The 19,927-nt window shown below is 44.2% G+C and overlaps 1 protein-coding gene across 6 annotated transcripts in view; it reads right to left on the bottom strand.

The window, feature by feature from the left end:
• The window catches only part of actn1 (actinin, alpha 1), a 221,127-nt gene that overhangs the window by 115,963 nt on the left and 85,237 nt on the right, over positions 1 to 19,927 (bottom strand). For all 6 annotated transcript variants that reach the window (XM_087990066.1, XM_087990065.1, XM_087990063.1 and 3 more), the window contains exons 2-3: positions 11,697 to 11,811; positions 10,227 to 10,346 (exon numbers count right to left, since the gene is read on the bottom strand). In XM_087990066.1, coding sequence (XP_087846192.1) covers positions 10,227 to 10,346; positions 11,697 to 11,811 — 235 coding nt within the window. The remainder of the gene's footprint in view (positions 1 to 10,226; positions 10,347 to 11,696; positions 11,812 to 19,927) is intronic.

Raw genomic sequence — 19,927 nt, 5'->3', positions numbered from 1 at the left:
AGGCTTGGCAGTTAATGGTCGGTCATCATCTAACTGATGCATTTACCATGGCACAATGGTTAGCACTGCTGCCTCACAGTGCCAGAGACCCGGTTTCAATTCCCGCCTCAGGCGACTGACTGTGTGGACATTCTCCCAGTGTCTGTGTGGGTTTCCTCCGGGTGCTCCGGTTTCCACTCAGTCCAAAAACATGCAGGTTAGGTGAATTGGCCGTGCTAAATTGCCTGTAGTGTTAGGTGCAGAGGTAAATGTAGGGGAATGGGTCTGGGTGGGTTGCGCTTCAGCGGGTCGGTATGGACTTGTTGGGCCAAAGGGCCTGTTTACACACTGTAAATAATCTAATCTAATCTAATCTAATCTAATCAAATCAATCACCATTTTCTATCACACAGTCAATAAAAAGGTTGAAAGCTCTTGTGGTGGAGGTGCATTGTCCCTGCCTCTGAGCCAGGAGATCCAGTTTTAAGCCTTACCCGTTGCAGAGCTGTATAATAACATCTCTTAAAATGTTAATTAGAAAATATCTACAAAAAGGTTGTTTTCCCTTGGTATTCCTGCAAATTATTCTGAGGGTGCAAGATAATATAGTTGATTACTCAGCAATACTCAAGTCCTGCACAACCAAATGACTATTTGTGTAATTAACAATGCAAGAGAAAAATGACCTTCACAAAAATCTGACTGATTAAGCATTAAATAAAAACTATGTTAGTGGATTTAAAACAATGAAATCATAAAAACCACACAAGTCAAACTAAGGTCCTTTAAAATTTCCAAAGATGCATGCAACTGAAGTGCCCTTTCCATCGATCATAACATTGTCTGTCCCAGAATTCATCAGAGATCTCTCTGCCCAGAAAAATAATGAGCATCTTCAGGGAAAGCTCATCTTTGTTTGGGCAGTTATTATGTACCTATAATTCATAAAACGTTTTTGTCGCACGTCTTATTTACTGCTTCACAATTTGAGAAAAAGTTAAAGACCAAACCCAGGGGAAATGAGTTTGAGGGGTTCAGTCTGGGGTGCGGTTCGGAAACAGACGCTGTATGTGTCCATTTTCGGTACTCTCTGATACCAGCACTGTCAGGCCTATTGCTGTAGGTGATTAAACGGATTTTTAAATGCAGAAGGTTACAGCTGATACTTCACATCGAGGAGTGGTCAATCTTTTCGGGGAATTCCCCTGCTTTAAAAAGGTTGCAAAAACCGCTGAGCCATCTGACTCTGCAGCAGAGCAGCGTGACTTAAGACAAGACGAGACGGAGACAAGATCAATGCGAAATCTGGTTGTTCGGAGCTGTACTTGGCAGCACCTTTTAGAAAAGACTCAGATGTTCACCCCGCCAGCCCCTCAAGGCTACGACTCTCTCTGGGGATCACGTGAAGCTGTTCCAAGTTGAGGTGAACTCACTGGGATAAAGGATGGCTGACTGAGCAACAGTCCAATCCCATCTTTTGCTCAACCGAATTGCAAAAGGGAGTTTTGAGGTAGAGAAAAGAAAACAAAAAGCGGGATTTTTCTGAAGCCAACAGCAATTCACCCGAGCCCTCCCCGAGTAGGGATGAACTCACTGACATTGGTCAGGTACTAGGACTGAACTGGTCACCCCGCTCTCGGAAGGATATTAATAAATTGGAAAGGGCACAGAAAAAAATTCCAAGCGTGTTATTGGGGCTGGAAGGTTTGGATTACAAAGGAGAGGTTTGGACTTTTTTTCACTGGAGTAAAGGAGGTTAAAAGGTGACCTTATTGTAGGCTTTATAAAGGGGCATGGATAGGGTGAATAACCGAGGTCTTTTCTGTAGGGTGGGGGAGTCCAAGACGAGAGGGTGAAAGTTTAAAGTGGAGAAAGATTTATAAGGGACCTGAGAGTCAACCTTTTCACACAGTGGGTTGTTCATATATGGAATGAACTGCCAGAGAAAGCAGTAGATGCGGGTATAGCTACAATATTGAAATGACATTTAGACAGGTACATGCATAGGCAAGGTTTCGAGGGATGTGGGCCAGATGCAGAAGGAAACCTGGTCAACATGGATGAGGCAGACTAAAGGGTCTGTTTCTGTGCTGCATGACTGTATAACAAGATGGAGATTGGCTACCGTCTTAACATAGGTGGAAATTGGTCAAGCGTAGAATAGCCAATTGAGTGAAGTATGTGGAGGTGACTCACTTTAGATTCTCCTGGAGACAGGTCATGTGCACATTCTATGTACAATCAATCACTCAGTGCACAGACCCTGCTAACATCTCAGTACAAACTGCTTTTAAATTATCTCATTGCTTTGTTGAGACCGTGTGGTGGTCAGGGTGATACGAGCATGCTCTAAAACATGAACAGTCCTCTTCCGTGCTTCCAAATGAAGTCATGACTCACCAAATGAGGAATGACTCATCGGGGCCTTGTAGAGGAACATTACCATTGCAGGTTGGGAGCTCGGGCATGGATGCCCCCACTCTAAGTGAGCCACCATGTGTTGGAGGAAGCCAGCTGATAGGACAGGGTAGCAGGTAAGACTCATTCATGATGATACAGTGCACATTGACAGACTTCATCGGAAACATGAAGAGGGGAAGTCAAGGCATCAGAGTGGAGTACATGAACAGCAAACCAACCATCGATATCCAAACCATCTGTCCCACGTAAGGCAGGATCTCTAGATCGTGCTTGGAAGTTACCAACCACCTCAGAACCAATCAAATCACAGCGGAAAGACTTCATCCTCATCCCGAGAGGCTGCCTCTGGGAAGATGACCACGCAGTACCTTTAGAAAAGGGGTCGAAGTACTATGCAGGGTGTTCATTAAAATCAGCTCACTGCTAGCCCCATCTCAGTACAAACAACTAACCACATTACAAGAACAGATTCTAGGAAATCACAGCATTAAAAGATTAACATTTTGCTTAAGGGTCAGTAAAGTTTCCCGTTTGCATATGAAGAAAACGTACATTTATTTTGTTCCACCCGAACCTCTAAAACAGTGAAAAGTGAGGAGGGTCCGGACAGTAGGATTTAATAGGAGACATCTGGAGAGGGCCAGACAAGTGGCTGCAAAGACACTACCTGGCTGAATGCATTTCCAACAAATCCAGTTAATAGCTGCTGACCTCTTGCTCCACGAGCAGTTACTGCAACATATGACAAACTACAACTGCTCCAAGAATGTGCAGTGTACCAGGTTGGAAACAAGTCAGATCCACATGGTCCTGTATTCCCTCATTTCTGAACGAGCTGCTCCAAGCAAAAATGCTGCTGAATGAACTCACATCTCATCGCTTATTGATGCAAAGGTAATCATGGCAGGACATATTCATCTGAAAACTAGAGAGGGAAGAATCACCGTGGGCGGCACGGTGGCACAGTGGTTAGCACTGCTGCTTCACAGCGCCTGAGACCCGGGTTCAATTCCCGCCTCAGGCGACTGACTGTGTGGAGTTTGCACGTTCTCCCCATGTCTGCGTGGGTTTCCTCCGGGTGCTCCGGTTTCCTCCCACAGTCCAAAGATGTGCAGATCAGGTGAATTGGCCATGCTAAAATTGCCCGTAGTGTTAGGTAAGGGGTAAATGTAGGGGTATGGGTGGGTTTCGCTTCGGCGGGTCGGTGTGGACTTGTTGGGCCGAAGGGCCTGTTTCCACACTGTAATGTAATCTAATCTAATCTAATCTAAGAATCATTTCATCCCAGGCACCCCAGTGACGGAGAAGGAAAGTGAATGAACCAAATGAAATATTTACAATCACCTTCTCATGCCAAAGTGGTCCCACAAAAGAAACCTTCGCACAATACAAATGGAGGGCCGGGAGATCTGTCTCCATGGTTTTCTGCTGGAACACATTCATTTGAGGGAATTAAAACAGAAACTGAAAGACACTACTACAAGAACACTTCAAACGCAAGGCTCACCAACACTGGTGACAAGGCAGCACGGTGGCTCAGTGGTTAGCACTGCTGCCTCACAGCACCAGGGACCCGGTTCAATTCAGGCGACTGTCTGTGTGGAGGTTACAGATGCTCCCAGTGTCTGCGCTGGTTTCCTATGGGTGTTCCGGTTTTCTCTCACACTCTGAAAATGTGCAAGTTAGGTGGATTGGCCATGGGAAATTCAGGGTTATAGGGATAGGATTGGGGGGGGGGGGGGGGGAGGAAAGAGATGTCTGGGTGGGATGCTCTTCAGCGAGTTGATGGGCTGAATAGTCTGCTCCCACACCAGGGGTTCTACGATTCTCAGTGCTGGTTCCATATGCGCAGGATGATGTATCTGTGAGCCCCATGTATCCGAATGTTAAGGAGCTGAGGATAAAGCCATTATGGGGGCTGCAGGAGATAATGAAGGGCAGCATGGATAGCAATACAGAAAATTTCAAGGCTACAGAGATCTTGAACATGGCATGGATCATGGAGAATACCCCCAGCACATGAAAGGGGCTGGAGAGCAGGATTTCAGATGAACAGTCTGATAAAGATCTGAAAGGTTAGATTGACCATGTCAAGATCTCATAATGAAAAACAAATCTTCTCATCCCAGATATTTCTTCTTAGGCCATTACTTCCTTGCCAGATGTTGGGCCAATCTAACACAGCCACTGTACTAGCATTGCCGAGGTTAAGATTGAATTTGGGTCCTGTGTATGGGGAAATGATGTGGCAGGTACCTCCTGAGGTAACAATCCCTGGTGTAGTTCATATGTAGTTGCTCCTCTGCCCTATCAGTATGCAGTAAGAGCTCCCTCAGTCTTGGACAGGAGAGGCATCTGGAGGGAGGTCAAGGTCCCTTGGCATCAGCCCCACCCCTCACTAGCCTGTAAATGCATGTATCTAAAGCTTGAGCAAGGGAATGAAGGTCCCATGCATACCTGGCAGGTACAGACAGTTTTGCTCTTCACAATTGCCACCATCATACATTCACTTCAGAAAGAACTCAGACAGTCTCCTTCGCTGCAGTCTATACATGATCACTCTCTGCCTGATGTGTCTACGCATCGCTGTCAGCGTTATTCTAGAGGTTCATTGTCTGCACTGAGAGACGGGGAATGGGGGGGGGGAGAGAGAGAGAGAGAGAGAGAGAAAGAAACAAAGCAGGCAGAAAAGTTTAAAGAATAGAAAATAAAAGTAAGATACAAGTTAAGGAGGGAAAGGGCCAGGAGCAAAGGAATGCCTTTTTCACATAGTTCTCACTTGTTATTATCCTTGTGTTTTAAATTTGATAAGGACAGCTTTAAACTTAAGGCAAAAACATTATTTCTTTTTAAACACCATTGAGATTGAGAGATGAAGGGCTGAATAGGCTGGGGCTGTTTTCCCTGGAGTGTCAGAGGCTGAGGGGTGATCTTCTAGAGGTTTATAAAATCATGAGGGGCATGGATAGGATGGGTGGACAGGGTCTTTTCCCTGAGGTAGGGAATCCAAAACTACAGGGCATGGGTTTGGGGCGAGAGGGGAAAGACATGAAGGGGACCTAAGGGGAAACGTTTTCACGCTGAGGGTGATCAGTGCATAGAATGAGCTGCCAGAGGAAGTGATGGAGGCTGGTACAAGTACAACATTTCAAAGGCATCTGGATGGGTATATTAATAGAAAGGGTTTAGAGAGGCATGGGCCAAGTGCTGGCAACTGGGACTAGATTAGATCAGAATATCTGGGCAGCATGGATTGATTGCACCGAAGGGTCTGTTTCCATGCTGTATATCTGCATGACTCTATTTGGGGGGGAAGGGGTGGGGGGATAGAGATTGCAAAATGGAGGAAAGGAAGTGATATAGGATGGATTTATCTACAACAAAATACTCTTTATATAGGGACATTAAAAACAGAATATAACATCGCCCTAAATATATTCAGTTTGGCTGCTGGCACGCTGTGGCTCTCAAGTGATGAGCTCCAATGGTGAGAGGTGGAGGCACGATGAGAAAAATGTGTTAACATATGGGAGACAACTTTGATCACGGCCTGTACAAACAGAAATCAGGACAAACCAACCTGCACTGGGAGGAGACTAAAATGAACTGTATTGAGGATTATAATCTCAGAAAGATCCTATCAATAATGCTGTTTTCAACATGGATAGCTTTCCAGATAATTCTCACCACACAGAGAAAATATTTGTATTCACAACTCAGAGGACTAATTCAAGCAAAGCAGGAATACCTAAACGCCAAATATTGTTGACACACACACACGAACTGCTGCATATCTGATGACGAAGTGCACAGAGAGAAATGACTGCTCTATTTCGCCTGCTCGCACAGCTCTGGTGTGTGCCCCCTCGGTGTCAAAGGTCAGTTGACAAAGCTCCTGTGTAATCCCTCGGGGTGTTTTAATACGTTAAAAGCTGGAGAAGTCCAGGCACTGAACTTTTGACAGGCAGGAATCATCAGCTGAATCGGTTTGTAGCAGAAACCAGACTTTGGTGGAAAAATGGCTGGAGTTCCATTGAGGGAATTGAGGGGGAGGGAGGGTGTGGGAGGGGTACGAGGATGAGGAGAGTCGACTTGCATTGAAATGGAGATGGATTTCCTGTCCAATTAAAGCTGGTAGGGCAGGAACGGGGTGGCTCAGATACAGCTGGGGACTTGTGCAAATGCACACAGCAGCCAGAGGCATGTGTCTTTGAGAAAGCCTGTCCCAATGTGGGACAACTGAGGAACATATCCCCCCACCCTCACAACAGGAGGCAGGTTCTCTTTCGAAGAACAGCAAGAGGCCATTCAACATGCAGCACTCAGTGCCATCTCCCTCTCCTTCCCAGTTCCTTCCTGTTCTTTTACCTCCTGCTTCTCCCCCCAGCCAGCTGGTCCCTCAAAAGTTCACAAGAGCAGTGTCTCTGACAGCAGGGCTGGCTATCACAGTGAGTGACACCTAGCACAGTCCAAGCACTGGACCCTGTCCACTCTGAGCCCATGGAGGCCCATCAGTTGTGAAGCTGATGTTCGGCCAGCCTTAAAAGAGGCCACCCCCCCATCTGAATGTCCTCCCACTGTACAAACCTCCTTGAGGTGCCACAGAGCTGTGCCCTAATGAGGGTACTGATAACTGGGACCTCCTACCCAAAGAGAGTAAGTCTTAGCGCCCTTGGGTACTGGCTGTCGATCAATACTCAGAATAACGTCTCTTCCTCCTTTGGGCTCCTCTCCGATGGCCTCCTAGTTTTTTGCCCTCCCCTCGGAGGTCAGTGCTCCTCATCTCCAACAGCCTCACATCCAGAGGAGTAGTCGATGCAGCTTTTCCCACTGGTCAGGCTGCCCCACAATGCCAGGGGAAGGGGAAAACACTCCCTGAACTAGCAAAGTTATTAATTCTATTCTGCACACCCTGGCTGCTGCCACATGAACTTCAGGAAGGGGCAGGCCTTTTAAAGCTCTGATAGCCACACCACTCACCCTGTAGGGATTTTCTGGCCTCCCAAGACCTGGTACTTGCCTGCCTCTGGTAGAAAGCAGCTCATAGCTGGATGCTTCCAGGAAGAGGTGAGCTCCTAACAAGCCTTCAATGATATTAATCGGCTTGCTTAGAAGCACAGGGGCAAGTTCATAGATGTACAGCATGCAAACAGACCCTTTGGTCCAACTCATCCATGCCAACCAGATATCCTAACCCAATCAAGTCCCATTTTCCAGCACTTAGCCCATATCCCTCTAAACCCTTCCTATTCATATACCCACCCAGATGAGTTTTAAACGTTGCAACTATACCAGCCTCCACCACTTCCTCTGGCAGCTCATTTCAGAGTTCTGAGGCCCTCACAAAAATCACGGCACATGGAAGTGGGGTGTCAGAGGTGTCCACTTCCACTCTGAGCAGATCTGGGTCTCAATATGTCCAGTTGGCCTCTTTCAATAAAAGGTCTCAGGAGTTGGAAGGTTCCTCCTCTTACACCTCACTGACAGCAGATCATGAGGTTAAACCTCACTACACCTCTTGAGGGAGTTTGTCTGAGCTGACACCTGAAGGAACATTGCATGATCAGCGTGTCGTCATCTTTTGTCCAAGACACAATGTCCCTTTGGAGAAATATAAAATATTTTCAGAAAGAGACGTTGGGTTCCAGTTGAGGTTGAAGGTTCACTCAGTGTTCCTCATTTTTCCCATTCTTCACTCACGCTACAAAAAAAAATCATTTATATCATTACTGTTCATTGTATCGCACTGTCACAAACCGATTGCCGTGTATATCTTATAGCAAAGGCACCATTTTCTCAGCAGTAAAGCACATTGGAATATCCAGTGTATTACAAAATGGTGTTATAGAAGTGAAACTTAATTCTTCCTTCATCAAAAGACTACAGACACTGTTGAAGGAAATCATTGAGGCCTAGCCTTGGGAGTTTGTGGTCTGTTGTTAGTCGGCAAGGGGATGAGGAGTTCCAAAATGAGGGCACGTAAATGCAGTTCAGGTACAGACCAGCTGCACACTCTCGATGACTGAACGGCCTTGCCTTACTCACACAACTCACTCCACACACTGGAGTCCGTAATCAATGTTAGCACATCAAGTGCAATTCCGAGGGAATGCCACTCTGTCAAATGAAACATTAAACCATGATGCAGTTAGCCTCTGCAGATGGATGTAAAAATTCCCTTAGTCATACTTAGAAAACAGCTGGGGAATTACGCTCAGGGTCCTGGACAATATTTAACTTGGATCTTACACGAGCAAAAATACAGAGATGAGCTGGTTACTTTCTCAGTGTCAGCTTGCTGCAGCATACTGACTGCTGCATTTCCTTATGTTACAACTCAGACTACTGTGAAGCATTTTGCCCTGAGGTCATGACAGAGACATTACAAATGCATGGGTTGTGACAGGAATAAGGACTTAGCATACCCAGTGCAACATCCATTTAAATGTCTGTGCACTGTTTAGCTCCATACCTCAAGACGACTCCTATTCTGAAGTATTTTGAGGAGAAAGTGAGGACTGCAGATGCTGGAGATCAGAGCTGAAAATGTGTTGCTGGAAAAGCGCAGCAGGTCAGGCAGCATCCAGGGAACAGGAGAATCGATGTTTCGGGCATAAGTATTCCTGAAGAAGGGCTTATGCCCGAAACATCGATTCTCCTGTTCCCTGGATGCTGCCTGACCTGCTGCGCTTTTCCAGCAACACATTTTCAGCCCTATTCTGAAGTAACTCAGTGTGTGTTATAAAAAAAATCCTTGGCACTTGCTTATACCTATGACAGATTGGGAGACAAAATCAAAACAGGATTCCCCCAAAGTTGAAGGAAGTGAATCAGTAGGTCACATAATTAGACCACAGACTGAGAGGGACCCCATGTGTTGGGAGTTTACAACACTCTGTCACTTGAACAGTTAGCTACTCAAGGATTTCTATCAGGCAGTAACTGAGGTACCGGCAATCCCCATCAAATCACTATCAGTGGATTGTGATCATCACAGTTCCACAGCCTCAGCAGTCAGCAATTTTACAAAAATATATTAAAATATTACAAGGCGCAACAGAAGTGTAGACTCTAATGAATCAATTCTCACTGTTTCTTCGTATGCTGTTAAGATGTGATGAATGATGCAAACAGCGAAAGGTACGCCAGTCATCCAAGTAAAAAGGGCCCATGTGTCTGCGTTTTTCAAGAGCCGAGAAAATATCTGAACACTTCTTATCCCAGACAACGTGGAAAACCAACAAAATCCCAACAGCATGTACAAGAGCGCAGATAGCACCAATGCCTTGGTCAACACCCCAGTCTACTTTGTCGACTAAGTATGATAACAATGCTGAGAAACAAACAGGTTGGCATGCTAACATTTAGGCAGAATTCTCTCTTCACGGCGCAAACGTTACATGAACAAAATGGTCACAAAATCAGAAATTGCTGGGAAAACTCGGCAGATCTGGCAGCACCTGCGGAGAGACAGGACAGTTAACCTTTCGGGTCCCTCCCCACTACAAAACAGTTCTGAAGGGTAACTCTCCATGGATGCTGCACAAGTTTCAGAGGCAAGTTCCAGCCTAAAACCTTCTTCACTCTTCCTTCCCAACCTAATATTAGCTAAACTGAAGTATGACAGTAGTGGTGGTAAAGGAAAATATTTTCTCTTCAGAGCCAGTGATCAGATTATGACAAACACTTGACTGGCTGGGATAATAGGAGTCTGATTCAGAGTAGTAGTCACTTTTAGCAAGGCTCCTCTCTACTTTGACAAATCAATACAAAGCTTTGACTGGACTATAGATCAGGATCCACTGTTCTACTCTTTATGGCCCTACCTTCAGCTCCAATGGAAACAAGTTTGACCCCCTTGCTGGCGATAAAATCCAGGGCTTTGTTGACATTCGATATTTTATGTACACGCATCTTCCCTCTTTCTGGTTTGGGCAAGCGTTCACCTAATCATGGAAAATAAAAATAATATTATAGTGATGAAATAATACTCTGCCAAGTAAACATGATCCTTCCACCTTACTCTTCCCGATCCTGCGCATCGGGCAGCATGATTCAAATCTCAAACACCTCGGCAACACAAATGTTGAGTTGTAGATTTCATTTGTCAGTATGAAGCCAGCTTGTGTGGGTCTGGGACGCATATTCTTTCCTGTCTCATCCTGCCTCTCTGTTTCACCCATCTCCACTTTCAAATCCATCCCTGGCCTCATCCCTTCATGTCTTTGCAATTTCCTTCAATTTTACACCCCTCGGAGATCTGTGCAGTTCTCCGATTCTGGCCACTGGACAGTGAGTAAGTTTTATAAATGACCCCCATTGGCACCTGAGTTCTGGAATTCTCTTGATGACTCTCTGTCCTTCTACCCTGCTCTCCTCTTTCAGGAGGATGGAGTGGATAGGTGGGAAGGAAGATGGACAGATAGGACAGGTCAGGAGGGCGGTGTTAAGTTCGAAGGTTGGATCTGAGACAAGGTGGGGGGGGGGGGGGGTGGGGGGGGGGGGGGGGGGGAGCGAGGGGGAAATTGGTGAAATCCACATTGATCCCGTGTGGTTAGAGGGTCCCAAAGCGGAAGATGCTCTTTAAACTTCTCCCTTTGGCTGAGCTTATAGTCATCTTTCCTGACTTGTCCCATTGCCCTATTTTCTTTAACACTTCTTCTATAATGTTGAAAGGCACTGTTGCTCTTGTAAAAGTAAGTAACCTTAAATATTAAATAGAACAGTAGGTTTTACCACACTACCCCTCACCGCCCACTATGGTTATATGATCACTCATAATACATTGAACTCCACTCAGATTTCAAAGTGACTTTCCCCTCAAAGGAAGTTCAGCACACTTGCAGCGACACAAGTGAAAAACATTGCAACTCCCCAAAGCCCACAAGCAGCTGCTCCCACTTTAAACAATATCTCATCAGAATACTGTGAAACAACAGCTTGAAAGGGAGTCTACCTGCAACAGAACTGCAGCAAGGATAGCTATAAGCTTTCATGAATTCAGAATGCCAATACAGTGCAGGGTACTCAGGTAAAATCCAAGGACAGATATTGAATTAATGTTGTTATCATAGAGGACACATCCTTTTGATCAGTAGGGGCCAACATAGGATTCTTTGATCGAATGCCTTAATAATCACCAACAGTAAACTTTTAGAAGTTCCAAGAGACTGAAAGGTACGATAAATATGATGTCAGTATCTGGAATAGTTTGGTACGTCCAGCTTTACTGATCTTTATGTAGATGACATGAGTGTGTACACTGACACTAAACTATAAACAAAGTACAAACCTACCAGAAATAACCTCAAGGAGAAGCATGAGTTTGAGTCCATCTCTAAAATCCTCTTCAATATTCTCAATCTGTGTTCCTGCCTTGCGGAGATGAGAGTTACACCAGGCTGTGAAAGTCTGTAAATACAATTGCAATCTTAGAGTTAAGAAGAAATATTATATTCAGAGAGAAAGAGCTTTGCATTTAAGTGGCTTCCACACTGAAGAATCACAGGTGAGAATTACACATATTATTGAACTGCGCCTTTTTGAAAAACAGCCACTTCTGCGAATTCTTCGAAAAATAGGCTTTAATTGATCATTTGGGGATTCGTGACATTTCTTTAAGTTCTAAACTTACTTTTCTCAGTAGATTATCTAAAATAGACAAACCTATATCAGAGTCAAAAAGTGTGGTGCTGGAAAAGCACAGCAGGTCAGGCAGCATCCGAGGAGCAGAAGGATCGACATTTTGAGCATAAACTCTTCATCAGGAATGAGGCTTGTGGGCTGAGAGATGTGAGAGTGTGAGTGAGGAGTGAGGAGTGAGGAGTGAAGAAGTGAGGAGTGAAGAAGTGAGGAGTGAAGAAGTGAGGAGTGAAGAAGTGAGGAGTGAAGAAGTGAGGAGTGAAGAAGTGAGGGGTGAAGAAGTGAGGGGTGAAGAAGTGAGGGGTGAAGAAGTGAGGGGTGAAGAAGTGAGGGGTGAAGAAGTGAGGGGTGAAGAAGTGAGGGGTGAAGAAGTGAGGGGTGAAGAAGTGAGGGGTGAAGAAGTGAGGGGTGAAGAAGTGAGGGGTGAAGAAGTGAGGGAGTGAGAGTGAGAGTGAGAGTGAGAGTGAGAGTGAGAGTGAGAGTGAGAGTGAGAGTGAGAGAGAGTGAGTGAGAGTGAGTGAGAGAGAGTGAGAGAGAGTGAGAGAGAGTGAGAGAGAGTGAGAGAGAGTGAGAGAGAGTGAGAGAGAGTGAGAGAGAGTGAGAGAGAGTGAGAGAGAGTGAGAGAGTGAGAGAGAGTGAGAGAGAGTGAGAGAGTGAGAGAGAGTGAGAGAGAGTGAGAGAGAGTGAGAGAGAGTGAGAGAGAGAGAGAGAGAGAGAGAGTGAGAGAGAGTGAGAGAGAGTGAGAGAGAGTGAGAGTGAGAGTGAGAGAGAGTGAGAGAGAGTGAGAGAGAGTGAGAGAGAGTGAGAGAGAGCGTGGGAGAGAGCGTGTGAGAGAGCGTGTGAGAGAGCGTGTGAGAGAGCGTGTGAGAGAGCGTGTGAGAGAGCGTGTGAGAGAGCGTGTGAGAGAGCGTGTGAGAGAGCGTGTGAGAGAGCGTGTGAGAGAGCGAGAGAGCGAGCTGGGAATGTGATAGGCAGGTGAAACTGGGAGGTGATGTTGATAGGTCGGAGTGGAGTGTGGAGCGGATAGGTGGGAAGGAAGACAGACAGGTGGGACAGTTCAAGAGTGTGGTTGGATCCGGTTTGGTGGGGGGTGCGAAATGAGGAAACTGGTGAAAATCAACATTGATCCCATGTGGTTGGAGGGTCCCAAGGTGAAAGATGAAGCATTCTTCTTACAGATGTTGGGTGACTGGAGTTTGGTGGAGGCCCAGGACATGCATGTCCTAGGCAGAGTGGGAGAGGGAGTTAAAGTGTTCGGCCACAGAAGAAAAGCTCGCTTTTACAGATACTCTTAGTTCAATGTCAAATAACTGATATTGCCCATTATTTGTATTCTTAGAGCCAAGTTTCCACATTATTATTATTTATATTGCTCTTATAAAATTATTGGAAATTCAGAGTTTTATATGCACAAGGTATGACCAAATTGTCAGGAGCAAAGTTCCTCGGCTGCCTCAATTTTTGGCCACCTTTACTTTGGTGAAAAAACTTGGAATGTTTTGTGTAGAAGCCCCATTAATATAATGTATGGCAAAGGCATTTTGGATTTGTTGCAAACTGTCATGGGTAGAACCAAAGTTCACCAGCATACAGGAATATAGAACATGGGGAGACAGTTTTAAAAGAATTGGGGGTTTTCCCATTTGAGAGGAGATGAAAAGAGATTTCTTTTCTCTGGAGCTAGTTAGTTAGTTAGTCTTCCTTCATTCTTTCTTTGCAGTTGGAAGCTGAAATCCACTATTTAAAGAAAAATAACAATTTATTTTTATGCATGATCTGTACCCACGCTGGTGAGACAGCGAGAGAGATTGGACAGACTGGAGCAGTTTCCCTTGGATTAGAAGAGATTGAGGGGGCACATGATTGAGATGCATAAAATTAGGAGGGGCACAGATAGGGAAAGAACTCTTCCCCTTGACAAAGGGATCAATGACTTGGGGAGTAGATTTAAGGAAAAGGGGCAGAAGATTTAGAAGGGATGTGAGGAAAGTCTTTGCCACCCAGACAGTGGTGGGAATCTGGAACTCACTGCCTGTAAGGGTGGTGAAGGCAGAAAACCTTATAACATTGAACTAAGCAGTTAGATGTGCACGTGCAATGCTAAGGCACAGAAGGCCATGGTCTAAGTGCTGGAGAATCGGATTTGAATAGACAGGTGGTTTGATTTGACTGGCACAGCCACCATGGCCCAAAGAGCTGTTTTCCTATGCTGTAAATCTCGATTACACCGAGTGATGTTATAAAGGAAAGACTTAGGTTCTCTGGCAGCGACGCAACAGTGCACCTTGGGTCTACTGGCTCCAAACTGACGGAAGCTCTTCCTACCCCAGGAAGCTGGCATGGCTCAGCCAGTGGGACAGCACTATTTGATGTTGACAAAGAAAATTCAGAGTTGAATGCTGTCAGCCTGTATATAAAAAGTGTACACAAGAACTCAGGGAAGGGGAGGGAGTTTGTGGGGTGGGGAAGAGAGGTGAGCACTCAATAACTACATTTCAATTTTACACAGATGACTCATCAACACCCCAGCAATTAGAAGGGTCATGGCCAACACATCAACTTCAAGACCAATGTGATAGTGTTCTGTAGACTGAGCACGTTGTTACAATGTGGAGGTTGAACCCCTGTGTTAATTAAAACCAAAAACCTCACCCTGTAATCTGTTAAAGTGTGTGAGTCAAAGAGAATTCCTAATTTCCACTAGTTAAAAGAAAAATAATTTATTTTCTTAACTCTCATAGTGAACACAAAATTAACAAACTGAACATTCTTTCCCCTAACGAACCACTATCCCTTTTACTGAACACAATTTAATCAATATGCTATTCCAATAGCACAATGATTGACTTAATCTCAAGTCACACACAGTCTCGTTTGCAGTCTTCCTTGTGGTCTTCTGATTCACTGTTTTCTCCCTAGATCGTCTTTTGTTTTTACTGGAAAAGACACCTCTTGATAGATAGTCATGATTTGGAGATGCCGGCGTTGGACTGGGGTGTACAAAGTTAAAAATCACACAACACCAGGTTATAGTCCAACAGGTTTAATTGGGAGCACACTAGCTTTCGGAGCGATGCTCCTTCATCAGGTGATAGGTGATAGATTTTTTAAAGTTGATGATAGTGTCTTCTGAAATTTCTTTGAGGGCAAGATGTTAATTTCTTCGGGAGGCCTTTGCTCTCTGGCAGTTGTTCTGACTGATTTTCAAAATGCCCTGGTTTTATGTCCCCCAACATGGTTCCCTCTCACTGGTCTGATGCTGTCAATGAAATTAATTCAAACTCAATTGGGTTTTAGTATCCTGGGCACAATTTAAATTAATTGGTTAAATTTAAGTTGTTGTCAAAACAGCAACCAAAACTCAGGTATCCATTTAACAGCCATTGCTACATGTATCTATTTTGGAATAGCCTGTCTCTCAGCTGTTCTGTGTACTGGCAGCTGAGGCTGTACTTTAAATTACCTTTAAGATAGAAAATGTTTTCTGAATTTTAAAGTGAACATACAGTCTTTTGACTGCATGACAAAGTGACATTGCATTTTTATTACATGGGATTTGGAAATTTCGAACCAACTTGTCCATTTTCACTTGAATATGGCAAAACAATTCAAGTTGTCTACAATATACAGGAAGCACTGCTAACCTCCAAAATCAGGATTGATATTAACTGGATAAATGAACTGCAGTTTTTTTTATTCCCATGGGATTGCAAGTCTGTTTTTTTAAAGACAACACTTCTGGCTCTACTCCAGGATTCTTATGTAGAAACAAATGCCCTTCGGCCTTGGTCGTATTTCAAAACAGGAACCATTTCAGCTTAACTTCATAAGTGGCTGCCGATGCTTGACTTGCTAATGAACAGTCTGCCTTCCCCTGGGGGTAAGTTTCTTTCTTGTTCATGTAGATACACTCTATTTCAATGCTTCTCAATATAGCACTCTTCTTCCATTTCTCTATATTCAGGCTCACAATATACAAGAAATGTAGTCATGAGCAGAGCACAACAGCCAATGTTTAACCATATATAGAGAAGGAGTCTCCTTCATATCAAAATATTGTGCTTTGTAATTTCCTTGTCATGACTCCATTTCTTTGTAATCTAAAAAGGAGTATCCATCCGGTAATGCAAACCAGGCTTGATAATAAAACAGCATCATCCTTACAAAATAGTTTTCTAGAAAGTGAACCAATTTGTTTGTATCTTTCTAAACAAAGCGGCTGCATTATCAGAGTCGCTCAGCCCTTGAAATCCTTTGCACACACCACTTTCTGTAATCTGTTTAAAACGTTACTGGTCACCGACTTCCTTTTCACATTTCTAAGGCAAGAAAGGGCGCAAGAACCAGTTAACTACACTCAATGACAGGCTCGCTATCTTTAACTCTTTAGTAACTCAATTGTCCACTGGGATCAAAATCTGCTTTACAAATGTTTCTTAGAAACTTCCATAAAATAAATGCTAATGCAAAACAAACTTTCTTCTTTTTGTATGATTTTATTTTCACTTGTCAGTTTCTCCTCCATCAAGACATGACTGAATTGTAGCTCCATACATGTCTTGTGGCCCTTTGGTATCTGTTCGAAGGCTATAGAGCCATCACAGCTGACCTTGATATCCACAAATGTGCAGGTTTTCCGCAAAATGGACTGGATTTAGAGATTTCCAGTCTATTTTCCCCTCCAAATCTGGGAGCACTGAATCCAATTGATTGGACTAATAAAACTGACTGAACAATTGTAAATAAGTTTAAGTTCAGTGATGTACTTTTTCACATATATAGGTCATTTGTCATAATCCACTGTTAACTGGAAGTTTAGTTAGATTGCAGATGTGAAATACCTCATGATTTCCAACCTCAAGGATATGAAAATTAAAATACTTTAAAACACCAAACTGCAACATAACTACAGTGTGACAAAGGAACTATAGAAAGATCAGGTTTCAGAACCAAAACACCTCCTACTAAAAATGCAACTGGTATGCACTTAGGAATGAATAACATTAAAACCCAAATCACATTTTGTTTAAAAATACACACACAAAACACTAGAATTTCAGAACCAGAGTGAACTTCTGAAACTCTGAAAATTATAACACTGGGTACTACTGAACTGGAGAGTGAAAAGTGGACAAGCCCATACCAGCTGAAAAGTTATTAATGCGAGAGGTAGTGGAAGGGTGGCACGATGGCACAGTGGTTAGCACTGCTGCCTCACAGCACCAGGGAACCGGGTTCAATTCCAGCCTTAGACGATTGTCTGTGTGGAGTTTGCACATTCTCCCTGCATCTGCATGGGTTTCCTCCGGGTGCTCCGGTTTCCTACCTCAATCCAAAGATGTGCAGTTTAGATGAATTGGCTGTGCTAAATTGTCCATAGTGTTAGGTGCATTAGTCAGAGGGAGATAGCTCTGGGTGAGCTGTTCTTCAGAGAGTTGGTGTGCGCTTGTTGGGCCAAAGGGCCTGTTTCCATACCATAGAGAATCTAGTCTAATCTAGAGTCTAATCTAAAAATGTTGAGAGTATGGCACTGAAATATGAGAGAGAAATAATGGGAACATGCAGATCCAAATACTCAGATAATAATAGACTTTTTGCAAAATTCCAGCACAGAACAATGACAGAGAACCGAAATTAAACCTGGATAAGATAACTTGGAAAGGGCATGAGGAAACAATGTAGATTTTAAGTGTAGCAAAGGTAATACAGCATTCAATAAATATTTTATTGACAAGGCTGCTTTTATGCTCAATGTGTAGAAGTAGGAGGGTTACAGAGATTGTGGCTATCACATTTGGTGAGGGAAATGAAATTTACAGAACTGGCTTTGTATATAATTGAGATTGTCCAAATAAGGAAGTCATAGGAAATGGCAGAGATGGGTGGCCATGGATATGGACAGCAGAGGTCTATAGAGGGAGACAGTTCACAATCATAGTTGGCAGTGAGGGAGCAGGTGGGAAACTAGAGTCTAACATCAGTCACGTTTGTATTGGATGGCACAGCAAGCCCACTAGGCTGAATGGCCTACTCCTGTTCCAAATTCTTAATCAGATGAAGACTAAAATTACCCATTGTGGGAAGTTGCCCAGTACATTGTCTGAAGATGGGAAAAGGAGGAGGAAATTGGAGAGAAGAACCTAGTTTGGTGCTGGATAGAGGGCAAGAGTGAAGGATGCATTTTATTGAGGCAGTACATTGAAGATTCCTAGGGAGTCTTCATTGCTGGTGGAACATGATAGTTGAGAAGTCAGGCCTATTTACTGATGTTCAATGGCACCGGTACAAATCTATGCCAAACTTGTATGGCTCATCAGATTTTGATAAATTAAGTCAGATTTGCAGTCGAAATGGAAATTTGGACTCGGGCAAACATTTCCATTAGCACTACAGCACAAAGTAATTCCAGCAGCTGAACTTTGGCTCGAGCTCAAGTCAGAAACCTCTGGTACTGGCCTGCTCAGAGCACAATTGGGCCACTCCAGGAAAGACATCACAAACACAATCCTGTGACTAACATTAAAATGAGCCTAAGTGTGTCAATGCAGTAAAAAGTTAATGCACATTCCATTTTTTGAAGTCGGCCTCACTGGTAAGGCCAGCAGTCACGATGTCCTGCAGGGGGCTCCAGTATCAGCCTTGGCAACATGCAAGTTACAAGGCTGTGGTTTTAAGCTCCACTCCAAGATTTGAGAAAAGAAATCAAGGCCAGTACTGCAATGCTGCATAGAGAACAATGCACTGTAGGAATGCTGTCTTTCCAATGCGACATTGTGATGGAGGCTGGTACAATTGTAACATTTAAGAGGCATTGGATGGCTATATGAATAGGAAGGGTTTGGAGGGATATGGGCCGGGTGCTGGCAGGTGGGGCTAGATTGGGTTGGGATATCTGGTCGGCATGGACAGGCTGTACATCTCTATGACTCTATGCTTAGTTGCCCTCAGATGAAGACAGAAGGTCCCATTGCGCTCTGAAGAAAAGCAACTTGGGGCTTATTCCCAGTGTCCTGGTCAATATTTATCCTTCGATCCAACATCACAAACAAGTCATCTGCTCATTATGACACTAATGCTTGTGGAAGCTTGCTGCACACCAATTGGCTGCCATATTTTTTGCACCATAGAATCACAGAATCTCTACAGTGTGGAAGCAGGCCATTGAGCCCATCGAGTTCCACACTGACCCTCAAAGAGCATCCCAGCCAGACCCATACTCTCACCTACCCTATCCCTGTAACCCTTTATTTCCAATAGCTAACCCACCTAGCCTACACATCCCTCGACACTATGGGCAACTTAGCACGTCAATCCACCTCACCTGTACATCTTTGGATTGTGGGAGGAAACTGGAGCACCCAGAGGAAACTCACTCAGACACAGGTAGAATGTGCAAACTCTACACAGACAGTCACCCAGGGGTGGAATTGAACCGGTGTCCCTGGCATTTTGAGGCAGCAGTGCTAACCACCCTATGAGAGACTAAACTTCAAAACACTCCATTGATGGTAAAGCACTTTAGGAGGTTTGATGGATTAAAAGACATGCAAATCGCTCTTTTCTGCAAAGCTGTTGATATTGCTATGTACACACACAATACCTAGACAGCCTCCTCGAGGTCCACTTTGTTCTGCCAATAGCTGAGATGTCCTGTGCCTTGAGACACATGCAGCCATATCACCAAAGAAATTTGTCTTTAGTGACAAAATTAATATCTCTTGCAATGGTTACATTTAGAACCAAATCATGGCTCCCGAATTTGATCTGGGCGAGGAAGCTTTGGGTTGAACTCTCAGAATTCTGGAAGAAATTTTAATAAATGTCATATTTGAAGACCATGCAGTTTTCTCCTCAGGCAACACTGAATTATTCAATTATTTTGTCT

This window comes from Chiloscyllium plagiosum, unplaced genomic scaffold (genome assembly GCF_037043375.1).
Source record: "Chiloscyllium plagiosum isolate Xiang-an unplaced genomic scaffold, Cpla_swu_hap1 HiC_scaffold_8, whole genome shotgun sequence".
Lineage (NCBI taxonomy): Eukaryota > Metazoa > Chordata > Chondrichthyes > Orectolobiformes > Hemiscylliidae > Chiloscyllium > Chiloscyllium plagiosum.
This window is presented reverse-complemented; position numbering and strand designations above follow the sequence as displayed.